Source organism: Rhinatrema bivittatum, chromosome 3, assembly GCF_901001135.1.
Source record: "Rhinatrema bivittatum chromosome 3, aRhiBiv1.1, whole genome shotgun sequence".
NCBI lineage: Eukaryota > Metazoa > Chordata > Amphibia > Gymnophiona > Rhinatrematidae > Rhinatrema > Rhinatrema bivittatum.
In genome coordinates this window covers 549,402,998-549,425,056 of record NC_042617.1, presented here as the reverse complement: position 1 = coordinate 549,425,056, position 22,059 = coordinate 549,402,998, and the positions used below count along the sequence as shown (strand labels likewise).

Sequence of the window (22,059 nt, the reverse complement as noted above, 5' to 3'; positions counted from 1 at the left end):
GAGCTAGGTGGGGGTGAATTTGAGAAAGTGATGAGACAAGAAAGGGATGCTCAGGTGCATAAGATGAAGTATAAGCAGTAGAAAAAAAAAGGTGATCTGTACAGGTCATTGGTATGACCTCTCTTACGGAATATTGGGTCTAGTTCTTGAGGCCATACCTACACATGAATGTAAACAAGGTTGAAGCAGGCCAGAGGAATGCTACCAAGATGGTGCAGAGACTACACTAAAAGTCTTATGAAATGAGACTTAAATACCTAAATATATATATACTCTTGAAAACAGAAAAGATGAGGATATGATAGAGACCATTCAACTATCTCAAAGGTATCAATATTGCAAAAACAGCAAACCTTAAAGCAGGAATGCTTTAAGAACAAGAGGCGACGGTTTGAGGTTCCAAGGGGGTAGACTCAGCAGCAATATCAGGAAATGTCTTCATAGAAAGGATAGCAGATGTATGGAATCCTATCCTAGTGGATATGGCGTTAACATAATAGAATTCAAGAAAGCTTGGGATAAGCACAGAGGATTTCCTAGTTGTGAGGAACTGAGGAGAAAGCCAAAGACAACTGGGGTCTATGACATTGCAAGAGGAATAAAATTGGATAAATTGGATGGATTTTATGATCATTATCTGCTGTCATAGCCTATGTAACTGGATACATATTACACAAATTTTAGTTGCATTTACTTAACACATTATAATGAATTGTGTTATAACATTTACTTTTTCCATGAAGTTAGCATAGGGCACATTTAAAACTAATCGGAGAAAGTTCTTTTTTACTCAACGTACAATTAAACTCTGGAATTTGTTGCCAGAGAATGTGGTTAGTACAGTTAGGAGCGGATTTTCAGAGCCCTGCTCGCCTAAATCCGCCCAAATCCAGGCGGATTTAGGCGAGCAGGGCCCTGCGCGCCGGTGAGCCTATTTTACATAGGCCTACCGGCGCGCGCAGAGCCCCGGGACTCGCGTAAGTCCCGGGGTTCTCCGAGGGGGGCGTGTCGGGGGCGGGCCGGTCGTCGCGGCGTTTAGGGGGCGTGTCGGCAACGTTTTGGGGACGGGTACGGGGGCGTGGCTACGGCCCGGGGCAGTCCAGGGGCGTGGCCGCGCCCTCCGTACCCACCCCCAGGTCGCGTCCCGGCGCGCAAGAGGCCCGCTGGCACGTGGGGATTTACGTCTCCCTCCGGGAGGCGTAAATCCCCCGACAAAGGTAAGGGGGGGGCTTAGACAGGGCCGGGTGGGTGGGTTAGGTAGGGGAAGAGAGGGGAAGGTGAGGGGAGGGCAAAAGGAAGTTCCCTCCAAGGCCGCTCCGATTTCGGAGCGGCCTCGGAGGGAACGGGGGTAGGCTGCGCGGCTCGGCGCGCGCTGGCTATACAAAATCAATAGCCTTGCGCGCGCCGATCCAGGTTTTTAGCAGATACGCGCGGCTCCGCGCATATCTACTAAAATCCAGCTTACTTTTGCTTGCGCCTGATGCGCCAGCAAAAGTAGGCCAATTCGCGCTATTTGAAAATCTACCCCTTAGTATAGCTGTGTTTAAAAAAGGATTGTATAAGTTCTTGGAGGAGAAGTCCTTTACCTGCTATTAAGTTCACTTAGGGGCGGATTTTAAGAGCCCTGCTCGCCTAAATCCGCCCAAATCCGGGCAGATTTAGGCGAGCAGGGCCCTGCGCGCCGGTGCGCCTATGTTCAATAGGCCTACCGGCGTGCGCAGACCCCGGGACTCACGTAAGTCCCGGGGTTTGGCGAGGGGGGCGTGTCGGGGGCGTGCCCGGTCGGCGCGGCGTTTTGGGGGCGGGCCCGGGGCGTGGTTACGGCCCGGGGCAGTTCCGGGGCGTGGCCGCACCCTCCGTACCCGCCCCCAGGTCGCGTCCCGGCGCGCTAGCGGCCCGCTGGCGCGCGGGGATTTACGTCTCCCTCCGGGAGGCGTAAATCCCCCGACAAAGGTAAGGGGGGGGGGTTTAGACAGGGCCGGGCGGGTGGGTTAGGGAGGGGAAGGTGAGGGGAGGGCAAAAGAAAGTTCCCTCCGAGGCCGCTCTGATTTCGGAGCGGCCTCGGAGGGAACGGGGGTAGGCTGCGCGGCTCGGCGCGCGCCGGCTATACAGAATCGATAGCCTTGCGTGCGCCGATCCAGGATTTTAGCGGCTACGCGCGTATCTACTAAAATCCCACGTACTTTTCCTGGCGCCTGATGCGCCAGCAAAAGTACGCCAAATCGCGCGGTTTGAAAATCTACCCCTTAGAGAATAGCCACTGCCATTAGCAATGGTAACATGGAATAGACTTAGTTTTTGGGTACTTGCCAGGTTCTTATGGCCTGGATTGGCCACTGTTGGAAACAGGATGCTGGGCTTGATGGACCCTTGGTCTGACCCAGTATGGCATTTTCTTATGTTCTTTTTCAATATGCTTGAAAATTAATGGAGTAAAAATACTTAAATGTCAGTAAGCATGGTTATTTTACCACCATGTTCAGAAAAATGAAAGATGTAATATTTTTTATAAATTAGTCTAAACATAAGACTTCAATATTGAGAATTTTCACAGGGTTAATGTATTTTTCATAATTTATTTTGGTATATTTAATTTTAGTAAATGCAGTAGATTTAAGGCACAATGATTTGTCAATAAGATGCAATGATTGATGAAGTTCATCACCCTGTACTGAATATATTCCATAACATTTTTCACTGCAAAACCTCTTAAATATCAGTATCCAGTAATTTAATTCCAGTAAACTAGGAGATCTGAAACATTTGGTTCAAGTCCAACCTAATTTTATCATGTTTTATAATAAGAAAATGTTTTTATGTTAGCCATTTTTCTGTCTGTGATACTTGATGCCAATGGGCAGGCAGACAAACCCATAATATAAATGTGCTGAGCCACCACGAGAGTAAAATAAATACCAACACACGTACCAAGCCCTGAGAGACATATGGGGACCTTAATTTTTATTTTATTTTTCCATGGAATTTATTAGTAGAACAAAAATGGGAGAAAATCAGTGGAAAGAGAGACTCATTTTTCAGGTAAATATCAAAGTTTAGTTTAGTGGGAGAAGCCAGGACAGTAAAAATAAAAAGAAATATATTAAGCAGAGTAGAATCTAGAGCAGGGATTCCCAAATGTTTTATGAAGAGGGCAACTTAAGTTTCAAAATCATTGACAGGGCCTGCTGAAAAATCTGTATGACTTTTCTTAGCATATTGCTCCTCCTCTTTCCCTCCCTTCAGCATTGCCTTTTCTCTCTCCTTCCTCCTAATATCTCCCCCTCTTCTTTTCACATGTCTCCTCTCCCTTGCCCCTTTACTCAGTGATTTATCTTTTTCTTCCCTTTTTCCCTGGCATCTCCTATTTGTCATCCCCCCCCTTCCCCAGTGTACCCTTCTCTTTTCTCCCAAAAGGGCATCGTTCTTTGTGCCTCCCCTTTCAGCAGTGGCAGCTTTGGGACTTTTGCCAGCACAGCTCAGTGGTTACTCTGGTCTATGTTTCTGGTGGCCGTGGCAGCATCAACTCTAGCCTCCCTCTTCCAATGCCGATCCAATGGTGACGCCAGCTTTAGCGGTGGTTCCAGTCTTCCTCTTCCCTGGCATCCTCTTCCCTCCTCCTGTGATGTGGGCACCTGATTGTGGCTGAAGCCTGCCTGTGCATACTGCTCCTGCACTTTTTTTGCTACATGCATAATGAGGGCCCAGTTTCAGTGCATGCTGCACTCTTGGTCTTCTCGTCAAGAAGATGCTGGAAAGCATCATCGGCCTGTAGCTGATTGCAAACTAGGGTTAAAATCATTTTAAACTGATTTTCACATTTATAAAAAGCTTGGAATTTATCAATGAAAATCTGTTTAAACTGAAAACAAAGGACCCTAGAGACATAGGAGAAGCATCATTCTACAACAAAAGGGCAGAATGACAAGCTGAAACCCATGCATTGTGTACTTCTGCTGCACAATCAAATTGTACAAAGGCCAGGTCCTAAGACAACAGTTTACCTAACAGCTATAGAAGGACTGGCTGTGAGCTAGCAGTGGGAGCAGGAAGGAAGTAACATGTTGGAGGCTTCTTGTTTTTCAAACCCTGATCTCCCGCCCTCCTGTATGTTTCCTTTGGATCCATTGAAATAGCAAGGTGGGACAATGAATATAAGTGGCTGGCAGTGGCTGAAAGCAGCACAAAGTTTCACATAGCGGGTTGAGAGGGTGATGATGAATGAATGAATGCAAGATAGAGTATAGTGATGTGAGGAAAGTGCCTGTGGAAGGCAACATAGAAAATTGGACCTAGAAAATACACTTAAGTTGCCATGCAATTCTGGACTTATTTTATGTTTTCTTTTTATTACTACTGCGATTTTTGTTTCAATGTGTAACTGGCTGGAAGAACCAAGAAGCAGATATTTAGTCATCGCCGAATGTTCTGGAAGTACATATTTGCAGAACACATGGGGAGTGCGCATTCTTTGTCCTATGAAAGTTTATTAAGCATTTATTACAAAGTTTAAAGACTTCCATTTTAATTGAAAATAAAAATAGGGATTGCTACACATAGTCTGTAGTAACAGAGTGATTCCAACAATTCACAAGAAAAACAGTGCATTTTCAAATCATAGAGAGAGACACACTCTCATTCACAGTTTTTCACATGGTCACTGCAAAGCTTGTTCATATAGGGATTTGTATAAGGTCATGCTCTTACAAACAGTCCACACCAAAGCTGTGCCACAAAGGAAAAAAGAGCATCCCTCAGAATGTGAAGTATCGGGCAAACCACTCCTGGCGTTGAGGATCTGGTGCAGCTTCAGTCTGATGAGGGCTAAATTTATAAAAAAGAGAAACATTACAACCCACAAACAAAATAATTGCGTATATAAAGAAGTTTTGTTTTGGGGAGAAAGATGGGCAAAAAAGTATAACCAGAGTGCATGTACATTTTACTTCATAACAGAAATAAAATATTCTGTTAGCTTGAAAATTATTTTCTCTTTGCAGGATCTATGATCATCCAATTCCACTGGAGTGCAGCAGCAGCATAGACAATGCCAATTAACAGTCTCATCAAAAGATAAGAAAATACTGCTAGCTATTGTATACTCAACTTAAAAAGTTTCTTTTTGTATACATATAAAATATTTAGGAGAGTTCAAACATCCTCTTTTAGTATCCTTTTCTTCTAGTAAAGTTGGTTTTGAGAAGTTTGATGAAAAGATTTTTATATAAATGTATTTGAGGAAGATGAAGAGTGTCTCACAAACTGAAGAAGAATATACACGGGTTTCAATCATTTCCATGAACTGCAGCAAAATCCTATTCAAGCAGTTTCCTGGAGCTGATTTTCATATGCTCATGACAAACTCAAAAGGAATGAAATCATTCAGTGCAAGCTTTTCTATTCTGTACTCCTACGCTACAAAACTTGTTACATCTATCTAAGAAAAGGGAAACCTGTCCTACGTGATAAGTTCAAATGTTTTAAGTGGGCATTTCTTTTGCTGCAAGCATAAAACATATCCAACAGATGCTACAGCATATCACTGGGAACATGCAAGGCACAGAAGCACAAGTAAAGGAGACAATCATTCCCATTCCTGGAATTCATGCAGCTTTCTGTTCATGCTGACATCTCAACATACACATGCATACTCCATGCACAGAAAACAAGAAGCAACACAAATACATCTGATATGTTATCAATTACAGTAGAATTGTTTACTTATATAAATAGAATTTTTTCATATTTCATCTTTGAATATAACTATGTGGTAAGAATAAGTAAAAAGTCATCTCTAGTAACATGCCTTGGATTTGACAAATCAGAATGAGGCATGAGTAAAATAGTGACACCGAATACCCAATACCTCAAATTTCTTTCTGCATTAGAGCAACTTGGTTTATAAACTCATCTCCCCTCTAGCAATCTCTTTTAAGGTCATTTAATTTTAGAACAGTTGTAATGTTGATTTTATTTGATTAGTTACAAACACTGAAATAAAAAGGTCATTTTACACTGAACTTGTTTTGTCTTCATAAAGTGGCACAATAAAGTAAAAAAAATAGTACGTAAACTGAAAAACAATCAGATGAAACAATTACAAAAGCCACATTTCTAAATGTAAAAGTTAGCAAAATAAAATCTCTATTTTGGGAATATTTACTCAAACATAAAATGCAAGAGTTGCATAGGAAAATAGATTTTTAAGGGTTTTATAAATTATACATAGATTAACAGGTAGAAAAGTCACATTTCAACAAACTCTACAACAAAAAGGAATAGTGTAAAGAGGTCATAACAGTATTGTATAAGAACAAAAATAGTCTGTATCACACAGTGATATCTGTAAGTCTTTAGCTCTCAAGAGAAATAGCTCTCAGATCTCAGTGTCAAACTTTTTCTAACACGTGAAAGGTGAGGCACTGCTCACCTCAAATACGTCTTAGGCGGCATTGGCTGTGGAAGTGGTTTGCTGCTGTTGAACTCAATATCATGAATGGGTGAGTTAGGAATGGGTTCCAAGCGAGTAGGATGTCCATTGCCCACTCCACTAGATTCCATGGCACTTAGATTAGGGGCACTCACAAACCTGTTTGCTGATTTATCATTCTTCTTCTTTTGCTGCATTGAAAATAACAGAGAAGGAAGTTTCCTTTATTAGATGAATTGTTCATGAAAAATGAGACAGGATAATTACAGCACTATTTAAAAATATATATATACATACAAAAAATAAATAAATATATATATATATATATATAAACACATACATACACATATATAGAGAGATTTATTTATATCTACAATTGAATGCATAGTCTAAACACAGTTCATAACTCAACTTACTAGTTTAGTGTAAAGTAAAATTTTTGAACTTTCAACACCGATAATGGAGAAATTCTGAAGTGAAAAATGGAGAATGATTTGCAAAAGAACAACCTTCTAAGAGTGTCATTTCTGTAGTGAAGGTGAGTTGAACAGAAATAACTTTCTTTCTCCAGGGACAAGCAGGATGGCAGTCCTCACACATGGATGACATCATTGGATGAAGCCCATCATGGAAAACTTAGGTCAAAGTTTCTAGAACTTTGACTGAGCCTCATTGAGCATGCTCAGGCATGCATTATACCACACATCCAAGCAGGGTCCCCTCCAGTCTCTTCTTTTCCATGGAACCTGTCATCTTGCAGTTGATTGAGAGCCTAATTTTTGCCAAATTTTTGGTCTACTTTTCTAAAACTTTTTTTGCAATTTCTTTTTCGCAACCTTGTGCAGTTGATGCAGGGTCCCTCCCCCCTCCCCAATTCTCCAGTTAGCATTCTAGATAGGTTACAGGGGGCGGGGCTAGAGGTGCCCGGCACAGCGGTCATTTGCGGCTGTGCCGGCGCATGCAACTTGCTCCTGCTCGGAAGCAGGAGCAAAAGGTAAGATAAGAAATTTGGGGGTATTTAGGATAGGGATATGGGAAGGGCAGGATAGGGGAAGGGGAAGGGGAAGGGAGGTTAGGCTAGGGGTTGGGAAGTTCCCTCCCAGTCCGCTCCTTAATTGTAGTGGACTGGGAGGGAACTGGGGAAGGCCCTGATGCGTTGCCGCACATACTTGCATTAGTCTACCCCCCTTGCATGCACCAACCTGAAATTTTATAACATGCTCGCACATGTTATAAAATTGAGCGTCCACGTGTGCATGCCGGATAGCGCGCGCACATGGACGCGTGCGTAACATTTGAAAATCTACTCCTAAGATTTTACAGAAAATAAATATAATCTGGAAAGCTAGAAATTTTTTTCTTAAAAAGACTACTTCATATTTTCTTATTCCTTTATCTGAAATGATTATTCAAAACTCTCTCTCTCATTTTGAAGTAACTGAGCAAAATGAGCATACCTTCGCAAGTGGATTGATAACACCAACATTGGGATTTGCATTGAATAATTTATTGAAGTTGGTCTCTCGGTTTACTAGTTCCAGTTGATAGAACTTTTTGTCATCCTATAAAAAATGAATGCAGAGCTCTGAATTTTTGTTGTACATCTTCAATGAAATAAGCACCAAACACATCATTCCTTTTTTTAACACATTTTAGTATAATAATTTGCATGCAAATTGCACTCCTGTGAATGCACATGATTAATAATGTAGAATTTATATCATTTATAAGCATATGGGTAGTTAAATTTATGACAATGAAGGTCTACTGTAAATATTGTATAGAAATATGCAAATCCTTTAATGAGTTTAAATTGGAAAGAACATGGAAATGCCTTACAATTAGCTTCTTTATTAGTTGGTCCCTTTCTGCAATCATATCTTTTAGTTCAGCAATGAGCTGCATATCTTCTGGCCTTGATTCCCTGTTTTGAAACTTGTCTTCCAATTCTTTTAAGCTTTGCAAAAAAAAAAAAAAAAAAAAGATAAATTCATGTCACTAGTATCTATAAAAAAATTATTTTGAATGAGGTAAAACTATTATATTTAGATTTAATTATTTATTTATTTATTTATTTTTATTTATTGTTTTTATATACCAACATTCAATCTCAATTGAGATATCACACCGGTTTACATTCAGGTACTGTAGGCATTTCTCTATCCCCAGAGGGCTTACAATCTAAGTTTTTGTACCTGAGGCAATGGAGGGTAAAGTGACTTGCCCAAGGTCACAAGGAGTGACAATGGGACTTGAACCTTGGTCTCCTGGCTCATAGTCCATTTTAAACTGCTTTTATATGACAGGAAGTAATGAAGAAACAAAGATCGTAATAATTAATCAGTGAAGGCTTAATTTAGCCAATTCAGGCCATAAAGTAATTTCAGGCAGAAAAATATCAACTATGGCAAATAAAAATATTCACATATTTTGTAAAAAGGAACAAAAAAAAAAAAGAAGATTCCCCCAAACTCTCATTTGCCCTTGTTGAAAAATATGCCAGAACCTCTTTTATATGTATTTTTTAGGGGTGTGCATTCGTTCCCTACGAATTGGTAATCCGCGACATATAGGGCCATATTCGTTGTATTCGTGGGGAAGCGAAAGTATCGCGATTCCCCACGAATACAACAAATCTTTGCCGAATTATTCTGCTGTCTGAAGGAGCCAATTTAAACAAACCCCACCCTCCTGACCCCCCAAGACTTACCAAAATTCCCTGGTGGTCCAGCGGGGGGTCTGGGAGCCATCTCCTGCACTCACACCCTCGGCTGTCGGTTTCAAAATGGTGCTGATAGCCTTTGACCTACTATGTCATAGGGGCTACCAGTGCCATTGGTCAGCCCCTGTCACATGGTAGGAACAATGGATGGCTCCTACCAAGTAGGAGCCATCCTACATGTGCTCCTACCATGTGCTCCTACCATGTGACCGGGGCTGACCAATGGCACCGGTAGCCCCTGTGACATAGTAAGGGCAAAGGCTATCGGTGACATTTTGATTACTGGCAGCCGACGGCCCGAGTGCAGGAGATCGCTCCCGGACTCCCCGCTGGACCACCAGGAAGTTTTGGTAAGTCTTGGGGGCGTCAGGAGGGTGGGGGGTTGCAGTTAATTTAATTTTAGCTGGGAAACGAATAAAAATTAATGTATAAATGTATCGGGAGCCGCCCTTGCCAAATGCAACGTATCTGCCCCCCGACGAATACGAATCCCGAATGCAACGTATGGTGTCCCTCTGCACATCCCTAGTATTTTTAGAGCAGTCCACACTAATGAAAAATCAGAGGTTTTCCATTTGTGTTTTCAGCCTTTTTTCTCATTATTTCTTATGAACAGGAGCACAAGCATTTTAGAGCATATTTAAAAAGGCCTGAGCAGGGACTGAAGTTAAGCAAATATTAATAGCTTAATGTCCTTATTTCATGCAGACATCACACCATCAGCAAACCGTGCACATCCTCTACCTTATTCCAAGCATTGGTGACATCATGGGAACAGATTTGTTTCTCTGAAAATGGACAATGCGGTTCATCCATATTATAAGGAAGCTGATAAAGACTGATGATTGGGATCTAAACTAAAAACCTCAATATAGGGTATTTATTTAATTTCTTTAAGATATGGGATCTCTAAGTGTCCTTTTCAAACATAGGATATAAATATTATATTAGACCAATCTGGCAAATACATTTTTACATAAATTTTCTTAAGTCCAAAATGGGGATCAAGCAAGCCATTACAACTCCAACTTTACACCTTTATAACTTCAATAACAACCAGAAGTAGTTATTACTGTGTTTTCAGTTTTAGTAAAACACGAGTTTTAGTTTTGCATTTATCTGATATCTGCAGAATTACATGAACACATTGTAGGCCATCTCTAATTATCTTATGTTTTTACCCCTTGAAACTATACTTGTAATCAAAAAGGTATGGTCTTAGCCATCTTTTGAACAAAAATGGAAAAGGACGGAGCCTTAGAAGGAGATCTGTTCTTTTGCCTGAGGTAGAGATGACCGTGAGAGGAGGTCAGAAGAGTATCTCTCTTTGGAACAAAATTTATCTGACACATAAGCAGGGCCATAGATTCTTCAGACTGATTCATGGAAACATAATGGCATAAAGACCGTAGTGGCTATCTCCCCCAACTGCTCAACTGTCAATCCTTTCCACTCTCTCAGAGATCCCTTGTGCTTATCCGATACTTTCTTGAATTCAGATACTGTCATTTTCTTCACCACTTCTATTGGGCTGCTGTTCCAAGTATTTATCACACTTTCTATAAATATTTTCTTTGATTATTCGGGAGTTTATGCCCTTTCACTCTTATCCTCTGAAGCATCGTTTCAGAGCCTCCTTTCTTATAAACGTGCTAGTGTAGTTTGCGTTAGTTGATAAGAGCTGCTATTTTCCTTTTTGTCAAGCTTGAAGGCAAGGTATCAACACAAAACTCCCATAAACCTTTCATAATGCTCTGAAAGCATCAACCCAATGGAGAAAACCAATCACACCTGAAAGAATACTAATATTGATCTCCAGACACTGCCAGTATTCCATTATCATGGGGAGAGAAATGATCTACTTAAAGTAAAGACATGTTATTGGCATCTGAATTTGATAATAAAATCATAACAGAAGCACCAAACAATTAATACAATATTCTCATAATTGTAGAGGTCCATATTCAGCACTACTTGGCCAGATAAGTTCCAACTTACCTAGCTAAGTGGTGCAGTTTCAATATTTGGCCGCAGTCAGAGATGCCACTTAGCCCGATGAATACTTATCTAGCTATATGGTGCGAGGAGAATGGGTGTTAAGAGGTAGGAGCTGAATTAGCCAGATAACTTATCCGGCTAACTCTGGTTGGCCCATACACCTGTCCTAAAATTAGCTGGATAAAATTTTCCGGCTAACTTTAAGATGGCTGGATATATTCAGTGGTGTGGCTGCACCGCTGAATATATGGGCTAAGTTAGCTGGACAAGTTTATCCAGCTAACTAGTTGAGCTGCACAGTGACTGAATATGGACCTCATAATTATCTAGAAAAAGAAATTAATTACATCTGTGAATCATTTTTCCAAAACTCAAAACAATGTATACTAAATATAGCAAATCATAAAACAAATGTACAATATAATAAATACAATAATCATGAAATACAATACTAATACATCATATTTAATGTTCTTGACTTCACAATTGTACAAAGGCTTAAACAAAAAAAATCCGAGTACCCAAAATCATTTTCGTGCTTAAATATCAAATTTAGGAATGTTTTGCAAATTTTCCATATAACATGCTATAATTAAAGCGTTTAAGGGAGCTATTAAGGTTGTTAAATGTGTCTCTCTTTTCACATTTTTAAAATGCCAGAATTGCTCAGTTTCATAGGCCTCCCACCTACATGGGAAGCTACACTAAGTCAGATTTCTGCTAAGCTATTTGAATAAGTCAAAGAGTATCATAATATTATAGTTTCAATATTTCAGATTAGTCAAAAGCTAGACTTTTGTGCCTGAATGTTATTATGTTCAGTTATTTTTTACCTTTACTCTAAGGCAATATAATTTCCACATATAAAGACAAAATGTATAATACTTAAGTTCAAACGATAAGTGAAATTGCATGATAACTGTGCCAGAGTTATGTCACCCCTGACTGATTTTATGATGTACTTTTCTACCCACTAATAATTAGCCTTTCAGTAAAAGAAGGCAGCAAGTCCTGTAACCAGAAGCAGCCACTTAAGAAGAATGACATTGCAAACAGTCTTAACTATACATAAACTTGGTTGAATGTACTCAAACTTACGAAATTTGTAAAGCTGAATTTATTTCCGTGAGCAGCTCTTGAGTCTTATTGAAATCTGCCAGCATACTTTGCTTCTCCCTGATGTGATCTGTTGTTATCTCATCCAACTCTTCCTCATGTTTCTTGTTTAAATCTTGTTCATGCATCCTTTTCAAAATTAAATATATGTATACAATATCCAGTGTCAGTTATGTTCATCTTCATGTTCTTCTAGTTTGAAATGGCTGTTTATACACTATATAGGTAAATTTTAATATTATACAGTGCACAGCGTATGCCTCAATACTGAGTAGCAATAAAAGAAAATTGAAAGTTGCTGAATATTTTGGCAGAATCAATGATAGGTTTAGACAGTTTAAGAAGATGATACAGAAACATTTTCAGACATAAGAGATGTGAGTGGAAAAGGATAGTCAGATTTAGGGAGCTATCAGCCTTACGTATATGGAGGAAATGTAACATAGTAATGACAGCAGAAAAGGACCAGATGGCCGCGCAAGCTTCTTTTGGTAGTATCTGGCACTCTGTGCAGTTACCTCTAAGCAGGGCCGGTGCAAGGGTATTGGGCGCCCTAGGCGACCCTTGTGCTGCCGCTCCCCCCCCCCCCCCGGTCGCACCTCCTACCCAGTTGCGTCCCCCTCCCAACCTATTTCGGCGCCAACTGTGTGCTTCTCAGGGTGCCGAGCTGTAGGGGACGCCGAAGAGCAGCAACGTGAGGCCCCGCTTGTGGCACATCCCACTTGCGGCAAAGAGAAATAGAAACAGTCGGCGCCGAAACAGTTGGGGGGGGGCAAGCAAGCTTGCGGCACCACATGGCTGCTCTTCGGCACCCTAGGTGACCGCTGAAGTTCGCCTAATGGATGTGCCGGCCCTGCCCCTAAAGCCTTATAAGAGCAGTGATATTTGCAATCAATCAAAACCAAGCAACTGTCAAACATAAATTACTGCTAACAACATTTTTATTGGTTGAGGAGCCTTCATGATAATTCAGACAATGCTGCTTGATGTTCTTTGCTTTGGGACTTAGCCGTAGAAGTCATCCTGTGCTTTTCCCCTTATATCCGTGTGTGTCAGTACTCCAGACCATAAAAGTCAGGGCCTATGTTGGTTGTTGTTGGTATCCAGTTCCTTCCCTCCCCCCAACTCTCCTCCCCGCTGCCAAAGTGGGGAGCAACGTTGCAGCTGCAACAAAAGCATCAAGGCTATCGATTGAGGGTAGTAATACCCATGCCTTCAGTTAAGGTAGCAACTGCCGCTCCGTGCAGGTTGCCCCCATGCACCCTCTTCTTCATTTCCATCCTCTAGAGATAGAGTGTTTATCCAATGTCCATATCTAATGTATGTTTTGGAAAGACACAAACATTTTTAGCAGTCATTTGTCATCAGCAAGTATGCATACATGAATGGAAATCTAAGTTGCTTATTTGTAACCGTTGTTTTCCATGGACAGCAGATAAACAACCAGTGACATCTGATCGGGCCAATACAGCACATTTTTCCAAAGATGTAGAAAAGGCCAAAATATTTTACTTGTCATGTGTAGGCCTCCTCAGTCTTATGTATAAGCTTAGCAAAAAGCCAACTTCAGAAGGGAAGGTGGGAGGATATGTGTGGCTGATTATCCTGCTGCCATGGAGAACACCTATAACAGGTAAGAAACTTAGTTTTCTCTATATACAAGTAGGATATATCACACAAATGAGAATCCCTAGCTAAGTGTTACCTTTCAAAAGCAGGGGGAAAAGACAGTATATTTTGTGGGAAAAAAAAATCTTTGGCCATTTTTTGGGGGGGGAGGAGGGAAGCAACCTGAAATAAGAATGGGACCTCTCAGATAATAGAGTTGGATTCCACTTCTCAAAGAGACCTTGTCGTGCCAGGAGTCAATATTTAAACAATAATGGGAAGTAAAAGTATGGAAAGTAGTTGTCCACACTGCAACCTTGCAAAACTCCTTAATAGAGGCTGACTTTGTATAGGCTACAGACATAGCTATGGCTTTGACATTATGAGCCTTCACATACCGTTCTACAGTCAGACTTGCCTGGACATAAGAGGAGATGAAATGTGCTAGCCAATTAGGAACTGAATGTTTGGGTTACAAGATGACTGGGCCAGCTGAGAGTCAAATGAAACAAAAGGTTGGATGGATCTGGATTTCTTCTAAACAATGCAGGTCCTGTTTACCTTTATAAGCATGAGGCCTGGGAAAAAATGTTGGCAGGTTGTTTGACTAGTTAAGGTGGAAATCTGACATTACCCGAAGCAGGAACTTGAGATATGTATGTAGTACCACCTTATTATGGTGAAATTCAGATAAGATGGATTAGTCATTAGGGTCTGGATCACACTAACTTTGTAGTTGAAAATAGCCACTATAAAAATATGACTTTCCATGTCAGGAACTTAAGCCCATGAGTGTTTTGAGGATCAACGGAGGCTTTCATTACCTGGGTACATACTGTGTTGTGGTCCTGTGACAAAAAGGATGGCTTGGTGGTAGGTTTTATTTGAAGCAAGCCCCACATAAATTTGACAATTAAAGGCTGTACAGAAACAGGATTCCCTTTGACATGCTGGTGATAAGCCCTAATTGTGCTAAGGTGAGACTGGCCTCTGAAAGATGTAGAAGATATTAAAGCAGTTTTTGTGGGAAGCAAGAGAAGGGATCTAGAGAACTGCCTTCACACCAGATTGCAAACCTGTTCCATTTAAACCCAAAGAATCTTCTGATGGATTCCTTTCTAGAAGCCAGGATATGAGACACCATCACAGAATTCAAAATAATAAATTATTTTGCTCTCAATGTTCAGGCTGTGAGGACCAGAGGTTGGCTGTCAGGATTAAGAAGCATTCCCAGACTCTGCATAAAGAGTTGTGAATTGCCCAAACTGACTGATTTCCTGTCTAACTCCCCAAGGAACAAAAACCAAACTTGTTGGTCAAACTGAGCTATCAGAATTATAGTAGTTTTGTCCCTTCTGAATATTATCAAGGTCTATATAACCAGGGGTATGGAAGGATATACATACAGAAAACCTGATCCCAGTAAAGGAAGAAGGTATCTAATGTAGCCTGTCTTTTGATTTTCTCCTGGAACAACATTTCAGAACCTCACTGTTATATTTTGGTTGTGCCTCATTCGAGAAATATCTTGTTCACTACCTTCTGGACCCAGGGACCACTCAGAAATGTCCAGGATTAAAAAAAGTATTTCTGCCAGATAGATATCCCATAAGAAATGGCCTCCAAAAGAGAAGGAATGAACCTGTTCCTTCCTGCTTGTTCAGTTAGAACATTACCACCTGATTTTCTGCCTGTACTATGCCAATTTTGTTGGTCACCTAATATCAGAAAGCCTTTAGAGCATTCGTTTCTTCCCATAGCTCCAGGAAGTAAACATGAATACTTTTCCTGAACAGACTCAGGGCCTGTGTGTGAAAGCCCGAGTGTGAACTTCCCAGCCCAGGTTAGAGGCCTCTGCTGACAAAACAATTTAATGCAAAGTAATTTGGAAAGGCAAACCTCTAGCCAAGATGGTGAATTTCTGAGCTCCTTCATGACATGGATGCATTCCTTCAGTTTCTGAGTAGCCTGAGTCCACTGGAACTTTAGGGTAAATTGGACTTGTTCATGTAACCTAAATTGTTGATACCATAGGACCCAATATCCTTCCTTAATATATCCTAAGTTAATTTCTGCTGACTCAAACTCCCTATTTCCTGGATACCATTTCTGTGATCCTGTAGGCAGGGAAGTAGGCTTTCGTCCAAGTCATGTCCAGCAGAGCCCCAGCGAATTCCAATTGAGGTGATGATGCAACTTTGACTTTGGATAAATTCTAACAAACCCTAGCAACTCCACCACCTGGATGATAGTGTACATAGATTCATCTGCATCTGCCTGAGATGTGCTCTTGATTAGCCAGTCATCCTGGTAGGGAAACACAAAAATCCACAGTCTGCATAGAAATAGTGCAATGATCACTAGATATTTCATGAAAACATGAGGGGCTAATGAAGGTATACAGTACTGAAGTTGTTTTCCTACTATAAATTGTAGATATTTCCAATGATTGGGATGTATCTATATATGGGTTTATGAATCCTTGAGATCCAGAGAGCACCACTCCTCCTCTTTGTTTATCAGAGGAATACCAGCACCCAGAAAAATAATCTTGAATCTTCTTTGTATAGAATTGTGTTCCAGTCTCTTAGATCTAGGACGGGATGATATCTTCAAGTTTTATTGGGTACCATGGAGTAGAATCTCTGCTCCATCTCTCCCCTTTCCTGTGGTGGTACAAATTGAACCACTCTTATCAATAAGACAGAGAAGAGCTCCTTCTTAAGCATTTCTGGAAGCAAGGGGCAAATAAATAACCTCCTTGTGAGTGACTTGGTGGGATTTAATATAAGTGTAATCTATAGCCTTCTTTGATTATCAGAAGAACCCAACTTTCCAAAGTTATCAGGAACCTCTGATGAATATAAAACCTAAGGTCCTCTGAAATGGAAATGGCAGCTTGGATATTGGCTATGTGCTCTGGATCCAGTCAGAAGGACATCCCTGGTTTTGACTGGCTTGCCATGTGAGGCTTAAAGTTTATATGGTCATGTGATCAAGACCATGAGCTTGCTACTGATGGAGGCAAGTATAAAGAGGAGAATGCCTCTTTGGAAGAAAAGACTGTCTTCTTGCTGGAACATCTTGAGAACTTCTTATAGGTTGAAGGTTGATTAGGAATAACGAAAGACTGTCTGAAGCATAGAAGTGTGATATTTAATTAGATAAACTGCCTTCTTGACCTCTTCTCTAAAGAGATTCTTTCTGCTGCATGGCATGTCAGCAAGACTGTCATGTATGTCTTCTCTGAGGTCTGCACATGGTAGTAGTCATGGATGAAGCTTTTGATGTTCTATCAAAAGCATCATAGGTTTAACCAAGTCGGCCTGCACAGACAAAATGGCATTGGATGAAGATAATATGGCTGACAAGGGCCTTCCTGTCAAGCTGGCAGAAGTAGCCAAAATGGCAATTCAACAACTGGGTGAGAAAATTCATGTGAGTTTGGATACAAAATTATCGATGGTTGTTGACTAAGTCACACAGCTTGTGTCTATAGTTGGTGAGGTATTGGGGAGGCTAGACGATGTGACGGCGAGAGTGGAGGAGTTGGAAATGTCCCTCATGTCCATGAGGCAGAGATTAGAAGTACTGGAGCATGCTTAAACCAAATAAATGGAAAAACAGGATGATGCTGAAAATAGGAGCAGACGAAATAATATAAGAATCCATGGGGCTCCCCGAGCAAGTCGAGGGATCTGACGCGTTGGGGGCTTTTTTCCTGTGGCTCCCCAAACTGCTTAATATAACATGCAAACCGAAAGGCCTTAAGCTAGACCGTGTGCACAGAACCCTAGCGCCTATACCCAAGGAAAATATGTGGCCTAGGGCAGTGACTGTACGTTTGCACAACTCTGTGGATAATTGCAGAATTTTGGAAGTGGGTAGAAAGCTTAAGGAGTTAACTTATCAAGGCAAACAGATTTACATTTTTCAAGACTTTTCTGCTGAGGTGCAAAAATGCCATCAGGATTTTGCAGAAGTCAAACATGAGCTAAAGCAGAAGGGGCATGCAAAATTAAGGGTGACAAGATTACTCTGCTGAAAACTGTAAAAGATGTGAAGCCCTTTCTGCAGACATGCTCTGTGATAGCGGAGGGGCAGCAAGCTGATTAGAGCAAACATTCTATACCCTTTTAGTTCTCTAAGTTTAGTGGGTAACAGTGCTGAATGGGGAGAATATAATTTCTTAATAGATTATTTTGGTAGTTGGGGGACAAGGATTTGTGTAAACATTCAGCTAATGGAGTCGGAGGGAAAAGGGATCTGTGGTTATGAGTGGGATTTGGAAGAGGGGTAGGGGTAGAAGAGATTGGTTTTGGATGTATACTTTTTTCTTCATGAGGTCACAGATATTTCAAAACGGAGGGAAGTTTTTTGTGACTCAGTGTGCTGATTGCACAATCGTCAGCGATAAGGAATAAAGCTGAAGGGACAGAGGGTTTTTGCACATACAATCCTTGCTCTGCACTTGGGGGAAGCAAGAGAGCGGAGGTGGACTAGCAGATGGGCAGCAGATAAACTCTGGGATATTGACCAACAAATTATTTGACTGGATGTTTTTGATGGCTGAGTTGCAAATTGGTAATTATGGGGGTGTTGTGTCCAATGAAGTTCAGGCTACAGAAGGAGATACAGCGAAGCCACAAGGTTTGGGGGGAAATGGGGGGGGGGGGGGGGGGGGAGGTAAAGGTGCTCAAGGGTTGATTGGTGGAGAAACAAACTGGTCTTGGGGTTTCCCTCACCTGCTTAGTATTGCTCTGTATGGGGAGGTAGTGAAAGATTCTTAGGTGGGAACTGGTTATGCCTGTGGCAGGGGAGGTGTGTTAAACCAGCCCCAACCTTGGCTTTTTACCTTTGGTGTGAGGGTTCTGAGGGGTGGGGGGATGAATACTGTTATGGGGGTTGCGAGATTTAATGTAAAAAAGTTGCTGAATATTCAGAGAGGGAAAGTTATCTTTCCAACACTTATTAGTATAAGACAAGGGATGCTGTACTTGATAAATATCAGCCAGGATGTTCGGATGGATGGGAGGTGTGGCTGACTTACTCACCAAGTTGATGTCCCTTAATGCACGTGGTATTGGTTCCCTGGCTAAAAGAAGTCAAATATTGGGTTATCTTAAAAAAAAAAAAAGGAGCACAGATAGCTATAGTTCAAGAGATATATCTTATGGATGTGGAGCATGCTAAACTGGTTCCTACAATTCTAAGAGCTGGGGGGGATCTGTATTCTGCATTCTTAAATATAAAGCTTTACCAGTACATGTGGAAAGAGTTATTAGCGATCCCCAGGTAGATATGTCATGCGGGAATGTTTGATGTATGAACAGAAATTTATAATATGTGTATAAGGACCCAAAGAAGGGCAGAGAGAGTTTTACAGCCAGCTTTTGGCAGCTGTTGAGTCCTTTTCATCTGAACCAGTGATTATGGGTGGAGTCTAGAATGTCTGTTTGGACCCTCTCAGTGATTGGACATCCAGTCTGCAGCCTAGTGGGCAAGTAGTTTCCCTGCAGTCCCTAATAAAACAACTGGGGCTCTGCGATGTGTGGAGAGTGCAAAACCCTACAGGCAGAGATTATATATGTTTTTCACCAAGGTATAGAACATATAGTTGCATAGACTATTTTTTGTGTTCAAATTCTTTGGTTTCCAGGATGGGGCAGGCGACATATTATTTAGCTTCATTTCTGATCACAATCCAATACTCCTGCTAGTACACTAAGACACCAATATCATGCAACCATGCTAACCCTCTCTCACAAAACCACCAAACTGGCTGCAACTAGAGCTCGTCTACTCTCTATCAGGACCAACCCTTTGGAACACTATGCCAGTAGATCTACGCCAAGAGGCTTGCCATAAAACATTTAAACGAAAACTCAAAACATGGCTTTTCATGAAGGCATTCAAATAGTACATATCACCAAAACTCACTCATTTTGCTCACCCTTCAATCTTCTTTGCCAACAAAACACTCTCCCTGCCACACAATGCCTCTACCCTCCTCTCCCGCGTCCCTGCCCCTAACAGATCCCTCAGTTCTAACTTTACGATCCCTCATAAGATAACTCCCTCTCTTAGTTGCTACCATCTTGGATTTTCAACTTCATGCCTTGACTTACATATCTTCAATAATGTACACTCTGTATATAGTTTTATAATCATATATGCTATTTCCTCCCCAATGCATCTATTGTAAATAGATCCTTGCAATCTATGCAACTCCTCCTTTCCCTCCCCCACGCAACCCTTTCAACTCTTCATTCCCCTCCCTATATGCAATATACAACACCTATCCCCTCTATACATTCCGTCCATCTTCATCCCCCCTCTACCCCCTTTCTTTCTTTCCCCCCACTCCATCCCCCAATCATTTCTCTCAATACCATCTCAGTTATCCAACAACCTCTATTTAAGTCTCTCTATTTAAGCCTCGTTCATTGTATAGTTTATTTAATTTTATTCACTGTTTTCCTATAAGTTCTATGTAAAGCCTCCTTTTTGCTAATTTTGAAGTTATAATGTAAACCGAATTGATGTTATCCTACGAAGTCTGGTATATAAAAACCACAAATAAATAAATAAATAGTACAGCTCTCTCAATCCTTACAAGCAGGCAAAAGCTGGAGGCTGAATGTGTCATTCTTGCAGCAGGAATCCTTTTGTTTTGATTCTGGAGGCTATCAGAAGTTTTTGAGATTCACAGTCAAGGCTTATTCCCCACTTCTGTTATAGGAAACACTGAAAATTGTATTGCGTGGGAGAATAATTAGTTTTGCTGCCCACTCCAAGAGGTTTAAGAGGAAGAAATCCCTAGAAGGATGTGTAAAACAAATGGAGTAGTCCCATAAGTGTACGCAGAGTAGATCTAAAGGAATTGCAGATTAATAATATAGAAAGAGCAATGCACCATATCTGGCAGCAGATCTATGAACATGGGAACAAGACGGGTTCCATGCTGGCCAGATTATTCAGCCACCATAAGCAACAAACAATTACGGGTACCTGTAAGTCAGATAAGTGCATGGTTTTGTTCCCTACGTTGCACAATTATATTCCGTTGAGGGTCAAATTTCCACAGAAGAGATTCTTCAATATTTGGGAGAGATGCCATTGCCTAGTCTGACTGATGGACAAAGAGCATTTAGCGGCACCTGTCTCAGGGGAGGAGCTGAGGAGGGCAGTTTATGGTTTGCCTGGGAAGAAATGTCCTAATCCCGATGGATACCCCCTAGAATTTTATAAGAGCTTTCTCCTGGAACTGGGGGATCTGTTGCAGTTGCTCTTTAAGCATTTGCAGGCTAATCCTGAGACATCTGGTAGATTGACAGATGCAACTATTACTTTGATATACAAAAAGGAAGGGACCAATTAGAGGCCGAATCATACAAACTGATTTCTTTGCTCAACACTGTTATCAAACTGTTAGCAAAGATTTTGTAATTATGCTTAGAATGCTGTCTGTCAGAGTTTATTTATTTTATTTATTTAAAGTCTCTTTTATACCGATATCCTTGGAATAGACCAGACAGGCTTTGTAAAGGGCCTTTCTTCCACTAATACCCAAAGATTGTTTGATATCATGGTCTTAGCTAAAAGGGACATGATACTGAATTTGATTATTGGACTGGATGCTGAGGTGGCCTTTGATAGGTTGCAGCGGCCTTTCCTGTTTGGGGTGCTTGAAAAATAGGGCATTCCTCCTCAGTTCATTGCTTGGTTTAGGGCCCTATATGCGAGCCCTAGTGCACGTATACTTATTAATGGGAATCTATCCAACTTCTTCTCCATTCAGAAGGGTACAAGGCAGGGCTGTCCACTGTCCCCTCTGCTTTTTTGACCTGGCAATAGAGGTCTTAGCTCAGAAGATTTGGCTAGATCCGATGATTCCGTGTTTTGGGTGAGAGGTAAACTACACATTATCTCTTTGTATGCCGACGATGTCCTGATTTACCTCTCTAATCCTAAAGTAGGGGAAAGCGCCTGATTTCACTACTTAAATTCTTTGGGAGGACAGTAGATTACAAAGTCAGAGGCGTTTCCAATAGGATCAAGTAACCCTAGGTATATCCTATAGTGCTTTGTCCCTTTCAAATGGGTGGAATCCTATCTTAAAAATATTTGGGTATTTACATGCCATGTCAGGAAGGGGGATCTATACAAGCTTGATTATGCACCTGTC

At 41.1% G+C, this 22,059-nt stretch overlaps 1 protein-coding gene across 1 annotated transcript in view; it reads right to left on the bottom strand.

Moving 5' to 3' along the window:
- Positions 1-4,751: 4,751 nt before the first annotated feature.
- The window catches only part of FAM184A (family with sequence similarity 184 member A), a 474,419-nt gene continuing 457,111 nt past the window's right edge, over positions 4,752-22,059 (bottom strand). The window contains 5 exon segments of the mRNA XM_029596418.1: positions 4,752-4,821; positions 6,428-6,618; positions 7,885-7,989; positions 8,267-8,384; positions 12,246-12,392. Of these exon segments, the coding sequence (XP_029452278.1) occupies positions 4,752-4,821; positions 6,428-6,618; positions 7,885-7,989; positions 8,267-8,384; positions 12,246-12,392 (631 nt within the window).